At 34.5% G+C, this 26,477-nt stretch overlaps 2 protein-coding genes across 3 annotated transcripts; one reads left to right on the forward strand and one right to left on the reverse strand.

Moving 5' to 3' along the window:
- Positions 1 to 19: 19 nt before the first annotated feature.
- Positions 20 to 2,663, reverse strand: MED4 (mediator complex subunit 4). The gene is made up of 5 exons (XM_028184880.2): positions 2,363 to 2,663; positions 2,109 to 2,289; positions 1,820 to 1,971; positions 913 to 1,091; positions 20 to 366 (listed from the first exon to the last, which is right to left on the reverse strand). Exons 1-5 carry the CDS (start codon positions 2,428 to 2,430, stop codon positions 191 to 193), a joined length of 756 nt encoding a protein of 251 aa, XP_028040681.1. The 5' UTR covers positions 2,431 to 2,663; the 3' UTR covers positions 20 to 190.
- LOC114250837 (salivary peroxidase/catechol oxidase) lies at positions 964 to 26,477 on the forward strand. Of its 2 annotated transcripts, none has more exons than XM_028184879.2 (13): positions 964 to 1,104; positions 9,219 to 9,328; positions 9,400 to 9,700; positions 10,096 to 10,333; positions 10,523 to 10,685; positions 11,294 to 11,490; positions 16,062 to 16,257; positions 17,765 to 17,962; positions 19,073 to 19,353; positions 20,875 to 21,030; positions 22,849 to 22,969; positions 24,067 to 24,247; positions 24,717 to 25,085. In XM_028184879.2, exons 2-13 carry the CDS (start codon positions 9,232 to 9,234, stop codon positions 24,853 to 24,855), a joined length of 2,268 nt encoding a protein of 755 aa, XP_028040680.2. In that variant the 5' UTR covers positions 964 to 1,104; positions 9,219 to 9,231; the 3' UTR covers positions 24,856 to 25,085. The 2 variants fall into 2 exon arrangements, with proteins under 2 accessions (XP_028040680.2, XP_028040678.2); XM_028184877.2 differs by lacking the exon at positions 964 to 1,104 and adding an exon at positions 5,695 to 6,066 and having other exon boundaries at positions 24,717 to 26,477.

Genomic DNA, 26,477 nt, shown 5'->3' on the forward strand with positions numbered 1-26,477 from the left:
AAATATAACAAAACGATCATGTGGATTTTTTTTTTATTATGTCGTTTAATGAGAATGTTTAAATAACATTTGAATTAATTCTACAAATATTTTTTTCATAATAAACACAAGCATCAGTCTTTTTAACTTGTTAAATTCATTGAGTTGCACTACACTTTCAATCAAAATGAAGTCCACGGTTTTTCTGTATTCATTGTGAATCACTACTTGAACTTGAACTGGAGTCTGTGGACATAACTTCAACATCTTCTTGGTTGGGAGCATCCTTCCCTCGGCCATCAATAGCTACAGAGTTACCGCCTCCAACAGACATGTGTAGCTCGCCTGATGGATGCCAAGTGAATTGGCTTGAAGCTGAAGCTGGTACTGAAATAATATAACATAGTAAAACTGATTAACAAGCAAATGGTTTTACATGTTTTTTTACCCAATGCAATTAACAAAAGGGTAAAATGTCTCTGTAAAATTCTGACGATAACAATATTCTTAAATAATTTCCATGGGTTATGGGTTTTGGAGGAAACCTCTGTTGACAATATTAATAAAAAGAGGTGGCAATAACATAGGAGATTTTTTTATTCTTTACAAATCCTATAGAAATTTCATCATTAATTCAACTTTCCCGAAAAATATTATTCTTGTATATTTTAGTTTAATACAGTGGTCCAAAACATGATATATCTGCCAAAACACTTGCTGAGTAGTTTAGGTGTTTGGTGTTCCCTATCACCCACTTTTCTCATAGCCATTAATAACTATGATAATATATGCTTATTGTAGATGAATCAAATTAACTATAACAATAAAGTACCAATACTAGAATTGTATAAATATGTACTGCACAAAGGGTTCTATACGTATGCAACTTGTTCTAAGAATGATTCATTAATATAATGAGTAATGCATTTATACCTCCACCAGTTGTTATACGATGAAGTTCATTCAGTGTGGAAGGCGTGTGACCATTCAATGGCAGATCACAGAGGCGACCGAGCATTCCTAATCTCATTTCTAAATCAGTTGGATAAGGCCGACGAGGATCACCAGGTTGCCACGACAAAGGTGCGCTGACAGCATTAGATGCACTTATTCTGTAAAATATCAGTAAGTAAAAAAAAGTTTTTTTAAGTACTATTTAGTTCTCACATCCAAAAAAATGTACTGTCTAAAGTTTAAAAATTCCTATTAATGTAATTTAATTAAAGTGTAACTCTATAGTTATGAAAGAAACTGTTTTCTGTAGATAGTTATTTTCATAACATTGTTGGCTATTTCAGACACAATACCTAATATCCATTCAGACTTTTTGCATTAATAAACTTAATCAACTGTTAATATGAGTCGTCTATTATCAAAGCTGGCAATGTGACTTTTGAACAATTATTGGTAAATCAGAAAAACGAATTATTGACTTTGTATTCCATTGGCAGTCACAAAACTCTTCTGAACGACATCTTAGATAAATAACAGGTTAAGTATTAACCTTTATTTAATGCAGGTTTTGAACTGTATTCTTTGAAGGAGACGATTATATTCAAATCAATCTGTATTGACATATCAATAACATTTTTTTGTCCAAATGCACAGATTGCCACCTTTGATAATAGACAACTCATATACTAAACACCTCATTGATTTATTTGTTAGTCAATGTGCCTACTAACATTGTCTCACTGTTGTCATTGGTCAGGTTTAAAATCTCTGTTGAGATCATAAATATTTAATATTCAATATTTAGGAGTACTCATCATGTGTTTTAAGGACCTGACTCAGAAAAAATATTTAATTTCAATGTAGAAATCTTTAATTGTTTACTAACCTGTGTGCAAATTTGATCAACTCCTCAGAGGGTACAGGTCTCTTTCTAGACTTCACTATTGATGCAAGTTTCTGTCGAGCTTGATACAGTGATGTAGCCAGAATTTGTTCTGCATCTTTCAATTGTCTTTGAAGGTGATATATATCTTGATCCTTAGTAACACAACAAAAACATTTCAATTACATATTCGCGTGTGGCATAAATTGTTGTGAACTAGCAGTGGATGAGTCAGTCCACTTCAAAATTTTATCCATTTTTTACTTAAATAAATTTCTTTTGTAGTATTTACCTTACTATCTACTTCAGCTTTGAGTTCATTCATTTTCTGTTGGATCTTTGCTTGTTCGTCAGCTAGGTCTAATGTTTTTTTCAATTCTCCATGTTTTGATAGAAGTAGGTCCGTCAACTGAGCATGATCTGCAGCGGACACTTTCTGTGGTTTTGGTGCTATGGAAACTTCTATTATTTCCCTGAAAATTTAAAGAATTAGAACATGAAGTTGATCGGTAATGTTTTCCACAGTTCAATCGTGTTTTAACTCACTTAGCAATAAGTTCGATATCATCTATTAGTGCCAATAAGCGATCTTTAGTACTTAAATGTGACGCCATAGCTCTTTATAGCTTAACAGCTTTTTTTAATATAACTATATGTATTATTTCCTTATATTCATATGAACTGGACAAACGACCCCCAACGCTGCGACTCTTGGGATATCTTGTATCAACAACCCTACTGTGTACGTAATAACTACATTCAATGTTTACAGTAAAAATAATAACATTGTTTGATGTTTCCAATACAGCAGACGACAAACGTGAAAGTCATAGACTATGTTCTGCAAGCACAGACTAATAATTAGTAGAGCCTTGAAATATTTTTCTCTATGACATAGAGAAACTTATTCTCGTACTTTTACAGTTTTTCTAGTTTTAAAGTGAGATAACTTATATCTACAAACTTTGTTTTTTAAGGCCGTAGCCTATTTACGTTATAAGAAATAAAATAAAATTTACTACTGGTAACGAGATGAGATGATGCTTTACTTTTTCTTATGAAGATGGGTGAATGACCTCAAGGCCTATTAGTAGTTACCGGAGCTTATAGACATCACAAAGTGATTGCTGCCACCAACTTTAACTTCACTTTTCACACTTTATAGTGTTCCACCCTTTAAATCAGAATGCATGATTACTTGGCGGCAGAAATACACAGTACGTTGTTACCTACCCATGTAGAGTATTGTAGAGTCTAGTATTATGAAATGATCTCTTAGTAAAATCGTGTTTATTTCCTGAGATGTTAATTGAAAGACTCCGAAAAACCACATGTAGCGATTTCGTCTCATTTTTCTACCCGTTGTGCACTTTCATGAATTTGAACATCGTTTGGTCATCATTCATCGTTCTCGTTGAACCCATCGCTTGCGACGAAGGCTCGGCTAGTAAAATAACCCACAAATACAGCCCACTGAATTTCTCGCCGGATCTTTTCAGTGGGTCGCGTTTCCGATCCCGTGGTAGATTCTGCAAAGTATTGCTCTTGCTAGGGTTAGTGTTAGCAACGTCGTCAGGTTAGAACCCCGTGAGCTCACCTACTTAATAAGTTACACTGACATAGCTCTCAAGCTTAGATAAAAAAAGACCATTTCACAGGTTCAGAATATTTGTCAGAAGAAATACAATATTGGTGTAATAAAAATATTCTCAAAATAAAGGACATCTGGTTCCATCAAAATTATTAAAACACTGCACAAAATAATTTATTCTATTAATTATTAGACTTGCGAATACTGAAAAAGGATTGAAAGATACTTTGTTTGTGCTATTGATTATTATGGTTTATTTATAATTCGTAATTATTGGCGGTATAGCGTAGGTATATGTAGATACGTATCTACGACCAAGCTTCCTATTATTGCCACGTACCAGTTATTCGTTTCGGTATAAAGGGCAGGATAATAGACAAAACAGTTGAGACTTCGAATCCTTAATTCAATCAAAATGGATAATTACACGCTGTGATGCTCATATTATAACTTCCGATAATCAGTCAACACGGAGTAAAAGAATGGTGTTGTTAGGATGTCCTGTGAGTCCGCACGGGTAGGTACAACCATCCTGCCTATTGCTACCGTGAAGCAGTAATGCGCTTCGGTTTGAAGGGTGGGGCTGACGTTATACTGTTAAAACTGAGATCTTCAAACTCATGTCTCAGGGTGGGTGGTGGCATTTACGTTGTAGATATCTATAGACTCCGGTAACCACTTAACACCAAGTGGGGCTTAAATCTCGTCCAACCATCTAAGCAATAAAAAAATTATGTTTGATTGCATTTCATGAACTTGCAATAGCAGAACTTACAATGCAAAAGCAGACTGGCCTTGCACTCTCTCGAGATCATAAATTTCGGGCTTCAGTTGATTTATTGCTAAAGCTCCGTACAAAACATTTGCTAAAATTAATAAAAATAGATTCTCATTTTTAGTGCTATTGTGTTAGGAATTACTATCAATAACACCTGTCTTTATTTTCCCAAACGGTTCCAATACTCCTTGCTTAATAAAGTTATTAATTATCCTTTACTTCATTTAAGAATATGTCAAATAAATACTCGTAATCATAACAGGGTTTATTTAGGAGTTTAAACCTCGCTTAAGTACTTTTATAAAAATTTGCACTACCGTTTGATTTAAACAACTGGTTTTGGTACAGTTAGCAATAGACAGAAGGGTCTAAATACCGTCTATGCAAATATAAATTTAGTGGCAATGGGAAGTAATTTGAACCAACCTGGCTAAACTATTTATTTTATCGCACCTCCATAGTATTGTATGCTCATGACAGATTAATGTATAGCCCATTGAATTTGTTTCATTCGAACTTACTTTCAATGTAGCTTACGCAATAGATCTGTAGATGAATTCGACTATAATACTTGAAATTGTAATACAATATGTCAAAGAATTATATGTTGTTGTTTATGATACATTTTAAAGAAACCTATGATTACACATCCTCGTATTAATTTATCAGTGTGTAAGTTAGCATTCGCAATTTCTTAGTGCTTTAAACCTGATGCAATTTCCAGTAAAACCTAATATGGTAAACAAAATAATACTCTCTTGAATGCGTTTGCAAGTTCACAGAAACCGGCTGAGCACGCTGTGAACGCGTGATCAGCTGGTACAAGGGACGTGAGAGGGAGGAGGGGAAAGTTGCATTCGACGAAGCCTGAGGGGGGATTGAACACGCTATGAGCATGCGTACAGCACGTGCTCGTGGGCATTTGTTAGTGTCCCACGGTACTTTACTATAAAGAAAATTAGAGTTTTACTGTACAAATTATAACGTGGATTGTGGTCATGAAAAGTTTTGTTTAAATGACAATAGTACGGAATTTGGTTCAAATTAAGAGTTTTGTCAGGTTTGGGAATATTATGGTCAGACTTTTATTGAAATGAACGAAAACGTCAACAGTCATTAATTTCATACCAATGAGCTTGGACACCAACAACCAATTAAGCCCAAGCGGGTTGAAAGTTATTTTATCAACTTAGGGCAGGCCCACAATAAAATTAAATGGATCACATATTATTAACACGGCAATAAAGACCCTATGAGCTGTAAAACCACAGCGTAAATTATATTAATATCAAGTGAACAAAATTCAAGAATCTTTAATTTCTAATTTCTGAATTTGAATTTGAATTTCGATGAATAGCAAGACAGATATTAATTAAATTTATCATTATAAATTTAATTCATAAGTATATCATTGAAACGAATAATAGTTTTTCTGATCATACCTTACTTACTGTGTCATGATTAATCTGGGGCAAAGTTTCTATAGAATGGCGTCACACGGGGAATGAAGTGTGTGCGGGGAGGGAGAGCAGTACATTTGTGTAGCGAATAGAGATTCGATCGTCAGCTTGACTTCGAAGTGGAAGTACGCAACTGAGTAGTTCCAGTCCGAGTTTGGCAGTAGAGGTGAAATTGGCTCCTCTGCCAATCTAATGGAACAGCGCTTTTTTGAGCAAGTGTCGTCTGCGATCGTGTTAAACAAATCAAACATTCGCCATAAGCGCGACAATTGTCGTAAACAACAAATACTGTTACTGCTATTATGTTGTTTAAACGGATCATTGAAGGAAAGTCCGTGTTGAATGCCGACACCAAGAATAAGGTTCCAGAGAGATGTTCTAGAAGAAAGTCGGAATGTGAAGGATGTGGTGAACATTCCACGTAAGTATACCTTCTTCATTAACGAAGATGGTATCTTAAGGTGTTATGAAATAGAATAATATTCAATTTCTATTTAATTTTACTTGAATTATTTATTAACTGGCGTACTCCGTTAGCAATGAAAATAAATAGCACAGTTGAGAAGCAGGTACCTACGCTTCGCCTTATGCTCAAATTAGTCATCTACAACATTAAAATGCACAATTTAACTGCAAAAATGCATGAAATGTATTACAACACGCCTGCTATTTTTGGCCTCAACCATAATATTATTATAACGATCGGTGAATGTTCTTCGTGTTTTCTTATTTAAAAATGAATAATATTTGCACCTGATTTTTTACTGGGTGTATGAATTTTTGTAAGATATGGATTATACTTACCTAACTATATTTACCGTGAAGAAATCATGTGTTTTGGTTTCAAAGGTAGGTCAGCCGTTACACAATGCAATTTAAACTTTAACGATTAGGCATTGCTGTATCTGTGGACTCTGGTGGTAACCATTTAACACCAGGTGGGCCGTTCAATCCTCTATGCAATACAAAAAAACCTATGCAACTATATCTACGATATTTAGATTATGTTGTTTAAAATATTCTCACTACTATTTCGTAGTGCGCAAGGTCAAAAGGGAAAAAGAGATTAACCTAATTATATACTAGTTTTGTAATACAGTACAAACAACATAACAATGTAGTGAGGAACGCGAGAATGTTATCATTATAATATTTCGTGAACTCAGTTAATGTTAACATAACCAGAACAAAAGTAGCAAATGGTTTTTTTGGTTTTTTAAACTGCATTATATTATACTTGTGCACTACTGTTGTAGGGTAGAAAACCATTTAGTGAATAAAAACATAATTTAAAATTTACGCGGTACAAATTACATTTATTATAGTTTTATCTCAAAAGTTTTTTTTGTGATTAAAAAACGATGTCTATGACAATATTTTAAACAAATGTAAACTCATTTCTGGTAATGTTAATTCAGTTTATGCTGTCCAAGCATTTATGAAATTAGCAAAATTAGAATTTTTGATTGACTTCTTTGGCCCGCCTGATGGTGAGTGGTCGCCCATGAACGTCAGCAATACCAGGGTTACAGAAAAGAGGCCGTACACCCCATAGTACTCTTTTCGAATTTCAGTTGAAGATCCTCAGTTTAGTTTAGAGTTAATGGTGCCCGGGAAAATATTATCTTTGGAATCGTATCACGCAATGGTGCCACGTACGGTCTTTGTACGAGTGAGGAATGGAGTATTAGTAAAATGGAGATGACGGGATATACAATCATTCACGTAGTTATTATCTCTATAGAAAAAAAGTAAGAAATATAAACATTAGTGGTTAAGTCGAAATAAATAAAAAATTAAGATTGGGCCAATCCAATGGGCTCCGTAGTCAGAATGAAAATTCAAAGTTAAAATTCAAATTAAATCTGCATATTAACTTATTCAAAATATTTCTCGAATTTTGAAGCCGAATGTACAAAATTGTTGTGGGGCATGTAGCGAATGGGCTGCGTGCGACTTTTGTCTTGCAGTTATATATTCGAAGGGCGGTAAAGGCATTGGATTTAAAAATTTAGTTTTCAACCTTTAATGTCTAAATGCAGTAGGTAGTAATTGTTATAATGTCTAAAGGCTCTATAGCCCTGTGAGGATAGGCGTTTGTTCTGCCTATCTAAATTAAAAAAATAAGAAAAACTCCTACCCCTATTTTACTTCTTACCGCTAAGTAACGATTTGCAAATTTACCCTTCATAAGTCTCTAAGTGAAATGCACGGAATAGATAAATAAGGTAAACCTTATTTATATATTCCGTGGTGAAATGGGTGTTGTTTATGACCAGAAATGTTAATTTGAGAAAAAAATGTATAGGTAATGCGTAACACGGAAACAAAAATACGAAGCTACAATAATATGTGTCTACGTAATACTCACATTCTTTGTCATAAAGGCATTTAATGTAAAATGTAGTATAAAACTCACCAGAATAGTAAAATATTGTACATATTGCTAATTCTTGCGTTTGTAGAACACATATTATATTTCTATAAAAAGTTAATATTACTTGTCGCATTTAAACTAAGGTAAAATTGTAAAATCTAGTTAAGTAGAAAAATCCCTAAGTTTTAGTTTTGTTTTTCACATTTATTAATATGAGTAATAATAGACTTCCGTAATTAATGTGTGAACTTGCTGGTAAGAGTCAAATCGAGATTTTAATTCGGTCTCACACGTAGTTTAAAAGTATGTATATATTTTTTACTAAGTACCAAGTTGAAAACCAAGTTAAATGCATGTTAAGCAGATGAAAAGTTAGTAAACCAACGCTCAGGTATAGGTTTACCATACGCGCAAAAACAGGTTTCTCTGCAATCAACATCTATTTTTATTTCATTCCCAGAAGGACTAGACTCGTCTTGAATTAGCAACTATATAGTTAGAGCTATTTGTTTAATAATCTTGATTTGTAGTTATCTATATAAGTAAATTTTCAAAGTGATCTAAAGTAAAAGTGATCGGTGTTTTAATTTATCCATAAAACGATATAAATATACTCTTTATTTGTATATCCTCTTTGGTATATTATATTAATAAATTGTATAATTGTAAACAAGCTCGAAGGAAAGCAAACTCATATTTTTTTTAAAACTGTTCTTTTTTCCATTTTTTATGTAACATGAGCGAGTGTACGTACATACCTAATTATTCGGGTTGTAATAGACCATAATATTTTCTGTAAAATTATAAACATGTTTACTTCATTTACTTAGTATTTCTCAGTAGCGTTGGATTTACAATATAAAAATATAAATTGGCCGTAGATCGGGGGCGTGTCATTATTTGTTTGAGAAACTAATTGTTATTATATTATGACGAACCGCATTTATCAGTTAGTTCTTCGCGCGGGGTATCAAAAGGTCTTAATATGACGATATTACCCCAGTTGTGATCGCATACTCAATAAAACTGTGTGCCTCTTTATGTTTCTGTCAGTTCATTAATAAAAATCCAACCTATCAGTGCTAGAAATAAATTTAATTAAAAATATAACAGATTAAATACCTTCTATGATATATTTCGTGGAAGTAAATAATTAAGTAGTGTTCATTGTGAATGAATGAGAATCTTTATTACAGTATTTTGGAAGAAATGACGAAGATGATAATGCTTGGTGTCGTGCTATGGCTAGGAGTCACCTTCGGTAGTCATGTGTCGCCGTATCCATTAAATTTGATTTTCATATCTGGTACGTATAAATTTAACCAGAAATTTGTTATCCATTGTCGCCTATGAATTAATTCGAAAATTTGCTTACAGACACAATACATCCGCCGCCAATGTATGATTTTCCATTTCCAAGTGCCGATATGCTAAAACGATTACCACATATTACGGCATCTCAGACTAATAAGTCAATAGCCATCAGTAAGCTGCAAATTTCGATGTTGGAGCGTTTTGAGAAAAATCTAGAAGCTTCTGAAATAACCCCTAAAGTTGGATCTGCAGCTCAAGGACTCGCTATCCACGGACACGCATCCGACGATGCGATGCACTACGAAAAGTCCTCAATGACAATAACCAAGGCATCTCAGAACCTAGTTCATACCAGATGTACCAGGTTTGTTAAGTACCAGCTTATTCTATATTCTATTCTATATACCTAAAAATGAATTGCTGTTCGTTAGTCTCGCTAAAACTCGAGACCGGCTGGACCGATTTGTCTATTCTTGGTCTTGAATTATTTGTGAAAGTCCAGAGAAGGCTTAAAAGGTAGATAAATATGAAAATCCTCGGTATTAAATAAAAATAACAATTTTGTTTTTCCTTTGATGTGCCTCCCGTCGGACGGATTCCTTTTGTATGTTTTAACTTTATTTTATACAAAAGTTTAGGTCTTTTATTGCTCGATTGAGGCACTATGAAGTCTGTCGGGTCAGTTAGTATGCAATAAAACTCATACTTCGTCTCGAATATCGAATAAATACTAAAATAATTGCTTTATTTGTCGTTTAGATATGGTTTGCCTAGTGACGAATGTGCGAGTTTCATCAGCACGTTAAACTTACGCGAGACCGATTTTGGCGGAGAATGCGCTGCGTTAGAACGTTTCACCTGTCGCACGAGCAGAATGTCTTCGAAATATCGAACCTTTGACGGTTCTTGCAACAACCCCGTGCGTTCTTCCTGGGGCCAAGCCCTTACGGGCTACAAGCGCCTATTGCATCCTAAATACGCTGATGGTATCGAAGAGGTAAGGAGAGCTGATATATTGAACAATGATACGTATTTGCAATAAATACTTTTACGGTAGGCAGCGGCTTAGCTCTGCTCCTGGCATTGCTGAAGTCCATGGGCGACGGTAACCACTTACCATCAGGTGGGCCGTATGCTCGTCTGCCTACACGGGCAATAAAAATATATATATAATGTTTTTCCGTAGCCTCGTCAAGCTCTGAGCCACAAGCTATTGCCATCAGCACGTCTCGTCAGCATTAAGTTAGCGGATAACAAAGACCAGCCTGACGTCAAGAAAACCATCGCCCTGGCTGTTTGGAGTCAATTCGTATACCATGATCTGGTGCACACTCCCCTGAGACGAACAAGTGAGTTCTTTAAGTACACTTTAAAACATTACTATCAAAATTGTTTGTATACTATGTCTGGAATATTTTTATGACATTAAATTAGCGTTAGTTTTTTTTGTTTTTTATTGTTTAGATGAGACGAGCTCACAGCCTACCTGGTTTTAAGTGGTTACTGAAGCCCATAGACATCTACAACGTAAATGCGCCACCCATCTTGAGATATAAGTTCTAAGATCTCAGTATAGTTACAACGGCTGCCCCACCCTTCAAACCGAAACGCATTACTGCTTCACGGTAGAAATAGGCGGGGTGGTGGTACCTACCCGTGCGGACTCACAAGAGGTCCTACCACCAGTAATTACGCAAATTATAATTTTGCGGGTTTGATGTTTATTACACGATGTTATTCCTTCACCGTGGAAGTCAATCGTGAACGTTTGTTGAGTACGTATTTCATTAGAAAAATTGGTACCCCGCCTGGGATTCGAACACCGGTGCATCGCTCAACACGAATGCACCGGATGTCTTATCCTTTAGGCCACGACGACTTCAATGTTTATCATTTGAACAGATTATATCGTATTCTTACGCAAATATATTTACGTTATAATCCAAATTATTTTTAGTTCACACGAATCAGCGTATTCGTTGTTGTGAAAACACTGGTTTCCCTGTTGCTCCTCGATACATGCACCCCAGCTGCATGCCTATAGCTGTACCAAACGAGGATACCTACTTCGAAGGCCAGTACGTCACTTGTATGGAGTACACCAGGTCCGTCACCACATACAGGGGAGACTGTACCTTCGGAGCTTCGGAACAGGTAAGAAAATCTATCTCTGAATACGAGCATCTCTCTTCTTCTTTTTCTCCACCTTATCCCACTAGGTGGGGTCGGCACAGCAAATTTTTCTCTTCCATTTTTAACTATCAGCCGTCATTCCAACACTCACTCTTCTCTCTCTCATATCGTCATTCACACATTCCATCCATGTCTTCTTTGGTCGACCTCTTCCCCCTCTACCTTCCAGTACCATTTCCATACATCTCCTAGTCACATGCATCTCCTCTCTACGCATCACATGTCCATACCACGCTAACCGTCCGCTCTTTAATTTGTTGATTATCGGGGCTACTTTCACACTTCCTGTTATATACTCGTTCTTTATCTTGTCCATACTTGTCACAATACGAGCAACTCTAACTTTAGAAAATAAAAGCAAAAAAAAACTGTCAGTTATTGATTTGAAATGTACTTGAAGGCATTATTAACAGACCGTTATGACTGTCGGTACTTGAACCATTGTACCCATGGTTCACTTGCGGACTAAATAAAAATAATAATAATAATAATGGTTAGTTCGAAATGAGTATTAGTTGAATGGAATATTTTAAATGTATTCCATTGATAATTACTTTTAATAAAGGTATCTTTTTTATTTGATTGGTTTTGGTAATCTTAAGTATGTTTCAATGTACACATATGGACTTGTTGTTGTTGTCTGAAGTAAAATAAATAATTCATTCATTAATTTAATATAAAATTGGAAAATAATACGTATTGCATTAAATTATGTTTTCTCGATACATTTATAATTTTATATATCAACAAAATTTTGTTTACGTAATAAAACAAAAATGAACCTAAGAAATATTCTGTTATCGCATTGTAATACTTTAGCCGTTGACGGGTCATTGTATTCTGAGTATTGTATTAAACAAACGAGGATCATTCTTATAATAATTATATTAAACATTAAATATTATCACTGAGCAGAGTCAATCAATATATTTCTTATCTTCTGTTTGTACGTTATTTCTTTCCATAACTACCGCGGTTTGTGTGTTCGAGTGTCGCATCCGCCTAACCTGTACCGATCTCTAAGTGTTTACATAATTACGTCCGTAAGACTAATTAACTTTCCTACGAAACGTTATCTTCAATGATTATTGAAGTTGATACTAACATAAGGATGTAGTTGTAAAGGCGAATAGTTGTTTTGTGTTTATAATTAAACCTTCAAGTAAAACAATTATATCAATACTACACATAGGTCATATTTGTGCATTATCTAAGGCATTTTGTTAATCAAACAATTTATTTTTAATCGTATTTATAACAAAAAAAATCCATTAACCCAAGCATAAAGATCAAATTCTTTGAATAATATGGACGAAAGTTTGAAATGATTGCAAGTGTAAATAAAATGAATTGAATAGCAAAAAAATATACATGTTTTTTTGATCTTGTATAATTGAGGTCAGCTAACATTGTAGTGGATTTAAAAAAAAAACCGTTTGCATTAAAAAATAATGTTTATTATTTATTTCACGGCGTGCTACAAAATTAATTGTATTAGAGAGCTACTCAGTTTAAAACAGCGTTGTATTAACATGTTCAATGTGATTCATAATTGAAATTCAGTACATTATCAATATGAAATTTTAACGTTAAATCAACGCTGGACATAACAATATCAAATAGCAAATACTACTTATTTTCATCATAATTAGCTAGTTTTTGCCCTTGGGTTTGCCCGCGTAGACTGATTTTCTTAAGCGATGTAAACTTGCCAATAAAATATTTTTTTACACAATACTGAAGGTAGTTCAGCCATTTTGTTCCAAATATACATTACGTTAAGCAAACCTTACTCGCTTATTGCTCTGCTATTGAACATTTTTACTTTCGAGGCTTGGAACAAATGAGTGAGAATCCCGATAGCGCATACATATTTATATTACATTACAAACAGCTACAGACTGTTTTATACTATTTAGTGAAGTGATAAGGTTTATTTGGATCACTGATCTTTAATATTGTTCTACATTAATTGTATAGGTACAGCATGACGTAGATATCCAAACAGTAGATAAAAATATATATATAAAATAACGTTAGGTTGCTCCGACAGATTATTTAGCTTTCAATTTGGAAAAAAAAATCCCTATAGAACGAATCAGATGCTCCATATTAAATTTAACACTAATTATAGTTTTACATAATCTTTATTAAGATGTGTTTTAGTAGTTTGTAAAAGATGAAAAATACCCTAGTTCTGTTCTGTATACCTAAAAACGTGCATGCAGAATTTTATGATGTTCAGTTGAATACTTAGGCCCTGGAAAACGTTACAAACAAACAGATAAACTAAAATTTACTTTAGAATTTATGATATTGCGTATGGATGATGGTATGTTCTAGAATACGATTTAATAAGATCCGCTCTTTTGACAACATTATGTATTGAAATAAGTCATTACCGTTGCTCACGTAGTAGTGTATTATCATTACCATTGTTGTGTCCATTAAGGACAAGGTTTGTAGGTAGTGGTGTTGTTTATCGACCTTCGTACGCAACGCCTTAAACGATTCAATAACGTTTTCCGTGTATTTTTTTTGTCTATTTTTATTAATGTTTATTTTTGTATCTGAATTTTATAGATAACTCATTTTATTATCGTAAATATACTAATGTACATATGTGCACGCTGTTTCATACGAGACGACTTATCGACTGTGATATATTTTTGTTAATTTTTTTATTTACACGATGAGAGTTTCTCGAAACCGCAGACGAATTTGTGATTAATAGATAAGGTACCTTCATACACTTTTGTTCACAACATTGGAGCAGGTATCAAATTTTTATGATTAAATATGTTTCTACATGTTCCTGGGACATGGTTCGATATGTTGATCATATCTTATGCGATTTTGTCACGCTTTATATAAGTATTCCCGCGATCATTAAAATCTCATCATTAAGATGGGCAGATATATATGTATATATTGCTTAGATAGGTGGTCGAGCTCACAGCCCACCTGGTGTTAAGTGGTTAGTGGAGCCCATAGACATCTACAACGTAAATGCGCCACCCACCTTGAGATATAAGTTCTAAGATCTCAATATAGTTACAACGGCTACCCTACCGAAACGCTTTACTGCTTCACGGCAGAAATAGGCAGGGCGGTGGTACCTACCCGCGCGGACTCACAAGAGGTCCTACCACCAGTAAAAGTAAGTATGTTAGGATGTGACTTATAGGAAACATGGGACGGTCGCAGACAGAAAACATTTGCCTTTCTCGCCTTCTTGTATTGGAAAATCTCTAATGACGTAAGATTATATGAGTCGACTATTATCAAAGCCGGCAATGTGACTTTTGGATAATTATTGGAAAATCAGAAAAACGAATTATTGACTTTGTATTCCATTGGCAGTCACAAAACTCTTCTGAACGACGTCTTAGATAAATAACAGGTTAAGTATTAACCTTTATTTAATGCAGGTTTTGAACCGTATTCTTTGAAGGAGACGATTATATTCAAATCAATCTGTATTGACATATCAATAAAAATTTGTTGTCCAAATGCACAGATTGCCACCTTTGATAACAGACGACTCATATCGAGTAAAACTCCTTGACTCGAGTTAAATATTCCGATCGGAGTACGTGTATGACCTTCGTATATCCGGTATAATGTTGCACTCGAAATAATAATATTCAATAAATTGTTTGTGTTACGTATTAAATAAATATTTATGCTCAAATGTACTATTTGCAATACAAAAGCAAAATCACTAGGACACTTAAAAAAAAATTGTGTTCATTGTACCACATTATTGTAAATTTGGTAATTCATTTACGATTTACACGAATCCTGATTGGCTGGTATTTATTTGAAAAATAATTAGAAAAGCCGAAAGTAATCCAGAAATAACTTAGAGGACACGAAGACATTACATTAATTCACAATGATCAAATGATATTATAATCCATCAAGTATCAAGTTACAATGAATATTGTCAGCGTGATTCACAAACGAGTATAATAATATGTTACTAGGTCACTTACTTATTTTATTACGTGATCGTGTTACCGCACGTTTTTTTATAATAATATAAATTGAAGGATAAACTACTTAAGTACATATTTTCTGAATACTAAATAAGGAGTATTTTGGCTGTAGCATAAAGTTAAAATACTCTAATTAAAATTAATACTATTATTGTATAGTGCGGACTTGTCGTTTTAATCGATAGTGGTATGGGCGATTTTTATTGTTATTAAAAACAAGTATGTTGCTAAATGTAGGGCTGTTTTATCATCATCATCATCAGCCCACAGTCGTTCACTGCTTGTCATAGGGCTTCCCCAATCCACACCACAGAGCCCGATCTTTGGCTTTGCCCATCCATCTCTTGCCGGTCACCCTTCGAAGGTCACCGCATCAGCTAACCGAGTGGCGTCCCACGTTAAGTTTACCCCTCACTCGCAGGCTGCTTATTTAGTAAGAATAAAATTACAAACATTGAAAACGTAATTAATCCTAATCGTGGTTCAGTATTTCTCACATTAATAAATTCAAATTTATTTTATTCCTTACAGATGAACCAGGCTACGCACTTCTTGGATGGATCTCATATCTATGGATCGAACAGTCGTGAAGCAGCAGCCTTGAGAGAGATGAAGGGTGGGCTCCTCAAAACTACGAACATTGAAGACGAGGAGTTTCTTCCTTTAGCCTCGAATCCTAAAGAAAAGTGCCTTGTCGACTCTGACGACGAAATCTGTTTCAACACTGGTAAGGATTTGACTGTTTTTATTTTGTGGCTCTGATGGGTAAAAGAGCTTTTGACCCACATAAATTCAAGAGGTTACTGTAGCCCATATGCCATTAATGACGTAAATCTCGCCATCTACCTTGAGACATAAGTTCTAAGTCTCTGTTTTTACAGTACAACGGCTGCCGCACCCTTCAAATTGAAACGCATTACTGCTTTGTGGTAGAAACAGGCAGGGTGGTGGTATCTACCCGTGGGGTCTCACAAGACAATGTTAATTTTATAGCATTAATACCAAACTCAAATGAAGGTTGCAACCTAGACTTAAATCCCGAATATTTCTCAATATTTTTGTTAGAAAATAAGTAAGATGTTAAAAAAGAAGAAAGGAGTTTGAAATAAAATTGAATTTGAATTTTAAATGTAATGAAAGGCGTTTCGCTTTCCACGCGTTTTGTTTGTTTACAAATTTGGACGAATGTGGAAATATTGTTCTGATAATGGCGATAACATTTCGTGTTAGCTTGTGATAAGAATAATAAATATAAATAATTTACGTAAATATTGTTGTATACACAGACGTTTTATTCCGTGAATCTAATGTCAAATACTGTATTCCATATAATTTAACCTTACCGCGTTTTGATATAAAAATATTATATAAGAACCAGTATAAATAACAAATTATTGAATTTTTCTAAAAACACGAATACTTTAAACAAAAAGGCCATAATTTAATCCTAGTACCTTTATATATTTGTAGATAAATTACCTTATTATATTTTAATTAAATTGACTTACTAATAGTTCTCACAATTAAATTTAGATTACACAAAGCACTCTTCCATATCCACTACACACTAATATTACTTCTATATGACTACTATATATTACAATATTATTTTGGTGAGCATCGTTTTTCTCATTGTATCGTATCTCTTGAGGTCGAACTTTTGTGTTCAAATTTCTTGATTTCCACATTCGTTTGTAGTTTCCGGAACTCAATCGAACCTTTTTGTACTTTCCTTACTAGATACGATTTCTGGTAACGTCTAGAATGTTCTATAACGTTCGTTGATGTCTTACTAATTGCAATGATAATTAAATTTTAGAAATGTACAATTCTATTACATTTCTATTGTGATCGGGCCTTTTGTAAGTCGGCGCGGGTAGGTAACACCACCCTGCCTGTTACTGCCGTGAAGCAGTAATGCGTTTCGGTTTGATTTGTAGGGCAGCCGTTGTAACTATACTGAGATCTTAGAACTTATATCTCAAGGTGGGTGGCACATTTACGTTGTATATGTCTATGGGCTTCAGTAACCACTTAGCACCAGGTGGGCTGTGAGCTCGTCCACCCATCTAAGCAATAAAAAAAAAACATTTATTCTCTAAACTGCAAAATTCAGAAAAATACTTACGAATTATAATAAAACAGATTCGAAAAAAACAGCTCACGGAATAAAATTACTAAATTTCATTAATCTTTCCTAATTAAAAGACTTCATTGAATTTATTGTTCAACAGGCGATGTTCGTGCTAACATGCATCCATGGTTGACGAGTATGCATTCTATCTGGGTGAGAGAACACAACCGCATCGCCAGAGTTCTATCAACCCTAAATCCTAGCTGGAACTCTGACAAGCTGTACCATGAAGCCAGAAGGATTGTGGTTGCCGAGTTGCAGCACATTACTTATAAACATTGGCTCCCATCGTTGACTGGTAAGTTTGGATAATTATCTAAATATTTATATTCTGTACTGGATTTTGTTCTAATTTGTGTTTTTGATGCTATTCTACTATTTAACTTTGTGCGTTTTGACGTACCCCCTTCATCATTCATCATCATTATCCTGCCCTTCTCCCAGTCACCTGGGTTTTGCGCAACATGCTTGTTCCTTCCATACTCCTCTATCATATACCATTTCTTCGGTAACTCCCCTCTTACACATATAGTCTTTCACGCAATCCATCCATTTCTTCTCAGGTCTATCTCTTCCTCTATATCCTTCCATATTGATAGTTAACACTCTCTTACCAACCTCATTTTCATGTCATCTCATCACATGTCCATACCATCCCAAACGCGCCCTTCTTAACTTCTCTGTCACAAGTGCCACTTTCAGACTTCCTGCAACATATCAATACGATAATCCCCTTATCCGCTGCAAAAACTGACCGAGGCGACGGGCCAAGACAAAGCAGGTGTCGCCCTGAGTATGTCGTGTCGGAATCCGGATCCGCTCTCGGTGCTTTTAAGCTCTTCAAGCACCGGTCACCGTCTTCGACCAACTTTTCGATTAAGAGTTTGACGTGCGGACTAACCCTTAGACACAACCCACAGAGTTTCTGGCCAGTGGGTTGCGATTCTGATACGGTAATAAATTCAGCGAAACGCTGCTCTTGCTAGGGGGTCAGTGTTAGCAAATTATCTCAGATTGAACACGTAAACTCACCTACCAATCTGTGAGTAGCAGAAATAACCCCCTTACGCTACCAGTGATAGATCATGTTCGGAAGATGTACCCACTGTACCATTGCCATTTTTTTTAAAATGTATAATGTTAATAAACTGTCGGCTAGGTACGAGGTTTTTTTTATTGCATAGATGGGTTAACGAGCTCACACTCCATCTAGTGTTAAGTGATTACCGGAGCCCATAAAGGTGTGCATCTTATTATTTTATTGTAAAATCTTCCTCATTGAAACCCAAAATCTAAACAAGGAACCGTCCGCTACATGGTACGCATAAAAAAACTAGTGGATGAACTATTCTTGCTTCAGTTTTATTAATTATTATTATTAAATCCAATTAAAATGTTTTCTTCACAGGTAAATCTTTCAACGAGCTCTACGAAGCCTACGACACCGGATACAATTCCGATGTCGATCCCACTATCACGAACTCCTTCGCTACCTCCGTCTTTCACTTCGTCAACAGTCTACTGGACCAGGACATCGAGATAGTGAAGAACAGCAATGTGACGTCATTGAGGCTTAAGAACTATTATTACAAGCCCGGAATTCTTGCGCAGAAAAATGGCATTGGAATGGTGTTGCAAGGAATGATAGGACAGAACGGTCAAACAATGGATTTGAATTACGACGACGATGTGAGTAGTTTTGAGTTTATAAACAGCCTATGCTACAGCGTATATTTGAGAAAATTTATGATTTTTGTATGGACTTTTGTGACAAAACAATCATTTGTTATAGTCACTAAAAAGAACTAAAATTACTGGTAAGACGTCTTGTGAGTCCGCACGGGTAGGTGCATCTACTCGACCTATTTTTGTCAGTGTTTGAAGTTTGGGGCAGCTGTTGTTCTGTAAAAACTGAGACCTTTGAACTCATATTTTAAGGAGAGAGGTGGTATTTATGTTGTAGATGTCTGGGGGTTCCGGTAACTATTAACACCAGGTGGGCCCTGAGCTCGTTCACCCATCTAAGCGATAAAAAAGTTATCATTTTTGGGTAAAAAGCTCTTGTAGCTTTGGCTTAGAATTTGGTCCTATTTTTTTGCTTCTTCTTAGAGACGCTTCTTTTTAGAGCTAAGTCCTAGCTTTTGCTTCTATGATTAACCATAAAAAGAAACAGCTACAAATTGAAAGTAAATAATCATTTCGTTAATTTATTTTTATTGTCATAATGGTATTGTACACTACATGTTGATTTATTGAAAAACTTGTCGAGGTCCATTGAAATGTTTTTTTATTAAGATGCTGACATGAAAATATCCGGTAATATAATTAAAGGTTCTCGTAAATATAATTAAACGTATAGCTAGTCTTTAAATACATTACATAAATATAATGAATAACTGGAAACAAATCACGCACGGTCATCCGGATCCAAATTGTGTTATGGGAACTAACCGCTGACATAAAAACTTATACACGTTTAAATCTATACATACATATATAGACAATGAAAACCCAAACAAAGAGCAAATAAATCTATTCATCATGCGAATATTTCCTCGATTTGGGAATGAAACCCACGACCCTAAGCTACAGTCAACCTACCGTTACCTACTGCATCACCGCGTCATTTACACATATCAATTACCACTTATTATTATTACCTAATGTTTGAATAATAAAATCAGAATATCCACGTATCGGCTTAATTTATTTCCACGATATACTTAAACGTAATACCGATACATATTAATAGATAAAATAATGTAATTATTATGAAACAAAAAATAAAATAGAGCCACAAAGATATTATATTATTTTCTTTTCAAAAGATTTTATCATTTGTAATTTGAATTCGAATAATAGACATTAAAGAGAATATTGTTTACACCGTTTGCTTTTGAATAACTCTATTCTTAATGAAAACAAATACGAACGAGGATTAAATGATCTATTTCAGATCAGAACTAGTTTCAACTGGTTCACGCAGGAGACTTCGTGCATGTGTATAGGGTGACCATTCGTACTGTTTTTGGCAGGACAGTACTGTTTTTTAAGACGCTGTCATTTTTTTAGAGTAGACTTTTTTGCTTGCTCCTTTTCCAATAATGGTCACTATATGCATGTGAGACGCGCTTGATACCTACCGTTGCGTTATGAGCGGGGGTTATTTGCAAATACCCACCATATGAAGTTTGATATTTATTTGAACAGCTACGTCATCGCTGGCTTGGGGGTCTCGACGTTTTGGCCATTGACATCCAGCGCGGTCGGGATCACGGACTGCCTGGCTACACCCAATATCGTTTGCTCGCCGGACTTCCCGCCGTAAACAGCTTCCAAGACCTTTATGACGTCATTCCTGAGGAGGTGAGATTCACGATAATCTGTTGAAATTAAATTATAGTAGTTAAATTGTAGATTTTGATACTTGTTTTTTTAGTTACACTTTTGAGACGAGGATCTATGTAGTGAAACTCGTAAAAGTTATTTTCGATATTACAAATACTTTACAGTTTTTCTAGTAACGAACGAACAAGGTATTATTAATAGAAATTTTAATATCACATCATAACCTTTAAAAAATTTCGATAACTTTTAATGATAAATGATTTAAATTATTACAAGTACTTTTTTAATCAGAAAGAATTAGGTAACAGTATGTTAAAATTAATTTTGTCTAATTACAATAAAAACTTAGTCGTTCTTCATCTCGAAAACTGTGGAGTATTAAAGAACAAAGAAATAATTAAATCGTAAATGTAGTTACAATTATGTCTATTGTGTTGTTAAAAGCCTCACAGTATGTAGTATGACTAACAAAATCTGTTTAAATACAAAACATAATTTCTTTTAACTGAAATCGAATCAATAGTTTATATAAACTAGTAGGTATAAACGAGTAACAACATGCGTTATAAATGATCAAAGACATCATATACAACAAATCCACTGAATCTACATTATTGGAATCATCGTAATAAGAATCCACATGTTTAACAATGCTTCGGTATTAATTGTATAAATATTTAATTTAGAGCATTATTATAGATTTTTGCGAATCAAATGTAAATATGTACTCATATTGTTAAATGTTTCACGCTAAATTGACTCAAATTAAGACTTTCTAGTTCTACAAGTACACCCAGACTTCGAATACCGATTATATTCAAAGAGACAAGTCTAATTTAATATCAGACAAGACCATTTGGGAAGTCGCTAGGGCGAATCCGCGTGCTTAGTGCGAGTTTTTTAACGTTGCCGCTAGGGGCGCTGTTCCAACTCCATACAAATTTGAGTTAACTTTTACGCGATCGAGAAGTTAAAAAACTCGCATTAAGCACATGCATTCGTTAGTTTTTGTCAATATAAAATATAGTTTGTTATTTCGGAAATTTGTTGCCACGTAACATACAAAGGAATTAGTGTTGGTACTAATTTTGACCGGAAATAGAACTATGAACCCGTGCCAATACGGTTTCAATAACACTTGATTAACAAAGGAATTAATGAAAGACGATATGTGTAAGAGAGAAGATATGGTATATGATAGAGAGTATATGATAAGAAGTATGGAAGGAGAAAACATGTTGCGCCGACCCTAGGTGCCTGGGAGAACGGCATCAGAATGATTTGATAACAAAGAAATTAATTCAATTGAATTTGGTTTGTTTCATATAAAGTTAATGTGTACCACTCGCAATTTATACAATACTAGCCGTACTCGCCCGCTTTGCTGGGCATTTAAAATTAACATTATTACCTATTTATTGTCATTATTATTAGGGAGTCCAACACTCATATAAATATTAGCCTATCCATTAATTACATGTATTTTCTACACGTATACCAAGATTCAAGTCAATCGGATGCATGGTTCAATAGTTATAACAGAACATCCGTAAAAAACCACTGTAGTTTTATATATTAGTATAGATGTACATATCTATTTTTAAATAGTTAAAGAAAAACAGTCAGGTACCATTTTCTCCTCTGTTTTTCAATAGATTATTATTTCATTGTTTTTGTTATTGAGTTTAAGTATTATCAATAAAAAAAAATTGTTTTTCAATCGTAAATAACACAACAAAAGAGAAAATTTGTACTTAGGATTAAGATTGAATTCTCCGATCGTTCAGTGACCAATAATTTAAGGTAAATGTTCTGATTAGTTACGGTTTTCCGTAGACGGTGGCGAGACTGATGGAAATCTACGAGAATCCAGCTGATATTGACTTGGTGGTCGGCATGATGGCTGAGAAACATCTTCCCGGTTCTCTTCTAGGACCAACTGCTACTAGTCTATTTAGTAAGTTATTAATTCTTTGTAATAAAATGTAATATCACATCTTATATAAATAGCTAATAGAAGTTATCTTGTCATTCGATATGACGCGCGATGTGTTCGTATAAAGCAATGTGACCACACCGGATACTCAAATATCGCAGGCTGGTACAAATTTTTCAAAGAAAATATGCTCTCATAACTTGTTTACGAACAACTTCAAATGAACGTATACCATCGTGTTATTAACAGAAAGCAAAACTAGAATAATTATAAGCTTTCGTCATGACTGGACGTACTGGGTAAGGCGACGGGTGGTTGTCACCATTTTGCCTATTTCTGCCGCTAAGGCGACGGGTAGTTGTCACCATTTCACCCATTTCTGCCGCGAAACAATCATGTCTTACAGAATGAAGAATGTGCCAGTTATACGAATTTTCAAACGATAACGGCAATCGTTGTTTTTCGTACTACATTCTTTGTACGACTAACAAATACCTACTTAAGAACTTCGTCATCATTATTGATAGTTATTCGCAATTTTATTATTTCAATTCTTTATATTGTCTATTGTTAGATAGGTTTTGATTCATCCTTCAAAAACACTGTTCTAATTATTCAGTTCAGGTATTTTGGTATTAATACCAGAAATAAATATATTGGACAGGGGCATGCGTAGAATTAATGCATTACTTTATCGTTTGATATCATTCGATAAATGTAAAAGCTGACTTGTTCGCATGTATATATCGATGTGTAAAAGGCTGAAAGGTTGATTGACATTTTTTCAACTGTACAGGAGAACCATTTAAAGCTTAAAATTTGGAAAAATTATCATACCAAAAAATATTTCTTCAGCTATTTGAATGGTATGAACTTAATTGAAATTCAATTAAAAATATCGATTTTTTTGACTCTTATACCCAATAATAGGGACTTTTTTGAATTACAAAGACAAAATATCGCTTCCGCAAATAGACATTCCCCTCTCGGTATATTGGTTTTTTTTTAAATGTTTCCGTGACTAGCAAAGGGTCACCAACGCCAACGTTCTCCAAATTTCATCGAAATTCGATTGACATTGACAGGACAAACTAATAAAGTTTGTTTTTTAATTACAGAGGAACAATTGTGGCGTACTCGCATCGCGGACCGTTATTTCTACAGCCACGTAAACGAGGCCGGTAGTTTTTCTAAGCGACAACTGGCAGAGCTACGTAGGGTTTCCCTTGCCAGATTAATTTGTGACAACACCGATATGAAACAACTGCAGAGAGATGTGTTCGAAACACCTTCTGATAGGTGAGTTTTTATTGCTTTCGAAGTTAAGGCCTAGTACCCAGATGATTATAGATGTTTTGAAGGGTCCTTTGAACGAGATCATCACGGTTCACGGCTTCGTTTTTTGCTATTTTGGCAAATTATCAGCGTCTTGGGTAAAAAGATGTTACAACGCCGTAGTCCATCTTGAGAGTCGATTGAAGTATAACGCTTCATGTGTCATTCAAAGCTGATAACGTGATTGTTTTGGGGCAGAAATAGGAGTGCCCGTCGCGTTATGGGTGAATGATTTGGTCACTTTTTTATGAACTTAGGGCTCATACAGAGAAAGCTTATGGCCTACCTGATGGTAATTGTTGGATGTCTTCATTTTACTTACAGACGTTTTTTTATTCTCGTTCCACAATTTCCTATTATAGTCAATATAGTTATTAGAATAGAGTTAATATTGACAAAAACACTAAAGTTCTTTTATGTTATTTTTGTACAGCAACCCTGTCGTGTCGTGCGAGGAAATAAAGAAGGCTAACTTAGAAGCGTGGCAGGACTCTGTGGAGAGACCCGACATCCTCGCTCGCACCAACAAATGGATCAAGGACAAAGTGATCATCGGTGAAAACAAAATCTAGACTTTTTAACGGGTAGCTGATCATCATTAAAAATTGTGAACACAAGTGTGTTTCAGTATTGTATTCGTTGCTGTTAGATCGAGCAAAACGTTCCTGAGAATTTCATAGTTTTTTAAAAACTCATAATGCATTTTATCATTTTGTCTTCAATCACCATTAACGTTCATTAATATCGGTTTTACGACGAAGGCCGCAGAGCGTGTCGCATTAACGATACCATGTTGTAAAGTGGCTGTGATATCCAAGTGGATATGATGTCCACTTATGAGATTTTTGCCTCGGAAACGGGGCGTTTCGGTTCTCGATGTCAATATGTTCAATATTCGGGAGCCTTCTAGAAAAAGTTACAAATCATGAACGATGACGTCATAATTTGCAAAATTTTGATGTTGGGTTATGTCGGGTGTGTCATTGGTGTTCATTAATTTGGAATGTGATTTATTAAATGAAATTAACTCAAATACAACGACAAAGACTGGGTCATTTAACAGCCTTTAACCTATCTGTTGAAGTAGATACCAGTATATATTATGATTAATTACAAAACTTTAAGAGAAGATATTAGCACTTCACAGATAATACTTTGTATGGAGCGAATTGATTTAGTTTTGTTGTTAAGCGTCTCGTTTTCGACTTATACCTTTTATTTAATTACTTTAATGTTCTAATGTTTGAACGGTGAATAAAAGCATATTTATAGTTTAAATGAAAATAATTCTCCTGAACTAATGTAGAGATAGTTTTACAATTGCTTGCAAAAACGCGACACACTTTCCTAATAATTGCTCTTTTTCAACAATGTTTTTGTGCATTGAACTTTTGTTGGCGACTGTACTTTTTAGATATATTGCGTCTCATGTGTGTGCCATACCAAAGACAGGACTACTTATGTTTTTATTTTAGCAATTAATAATTAAATATATTAATAATTATTAATTAAAATAATACCAGACTGGTTTCTTTTATTTTAAGCTCAACTTAATAAGCTAAGTCTCTGTAGAATTTAATGTAGCACATTCGTTTGGATATAAATGCATCATGTATTTTTCGGGTGTTTCCAATTGAAATTTGGATTAAACTGTACTTATGCATTACCTAATTTCTGACATATGAGTCGACTATTATCAAAGCCGGCAATGTGACTTTTGGACAATTATTGGTAAATCAGAAAAACGAATTAATGACTTTGTATTCCATTGGTAGTCACAAAACTCTTCTGAACGACATCTTAGATAAATAACAGGTTAAGTATTAACCTTTATGTAATGCAGGTTTTGAACCGTATTCTTTGAAGGAGACGATTATATTCAAATCAATCTGTATTGACATATCAATAACATTTTTTTGTCCAAATGCACAGATTGCCACCTTTGATAATAGACGACTCATATAGGGACATAAAGTGGTAGGTGATAGACATAAAGTGGCACACACATCTCTGGATCTTTTAAAAATTGTGGCTGTAAAATATGTCAAAAAAACCATGAAGTTTTTATGGAAGTCACAAAGTTCATTTTTAATGTGAAATATGTTTTTAAAGAAAAAATATTTGAATTAGACTGTTTATTTTTTATGATTATAATGTGTAATTTGTCAATAAACTTGTTTGTAGAGAACTAAAA

The sequence above is a fragment of the Bombyx mandarina genome, chromosome 06 (genome assembly GCF_030267445.1).
Source record: "Bombyx mandarina strain Sakado chromosome 06, ASM3026744v2".
Classification (NCBI taxonomy): Eukaryota; Metazoa; Arthropoda; class Insecta; order Lepidoptera; family Bombycidae; genus Bombyx; species Bombyx mandarina.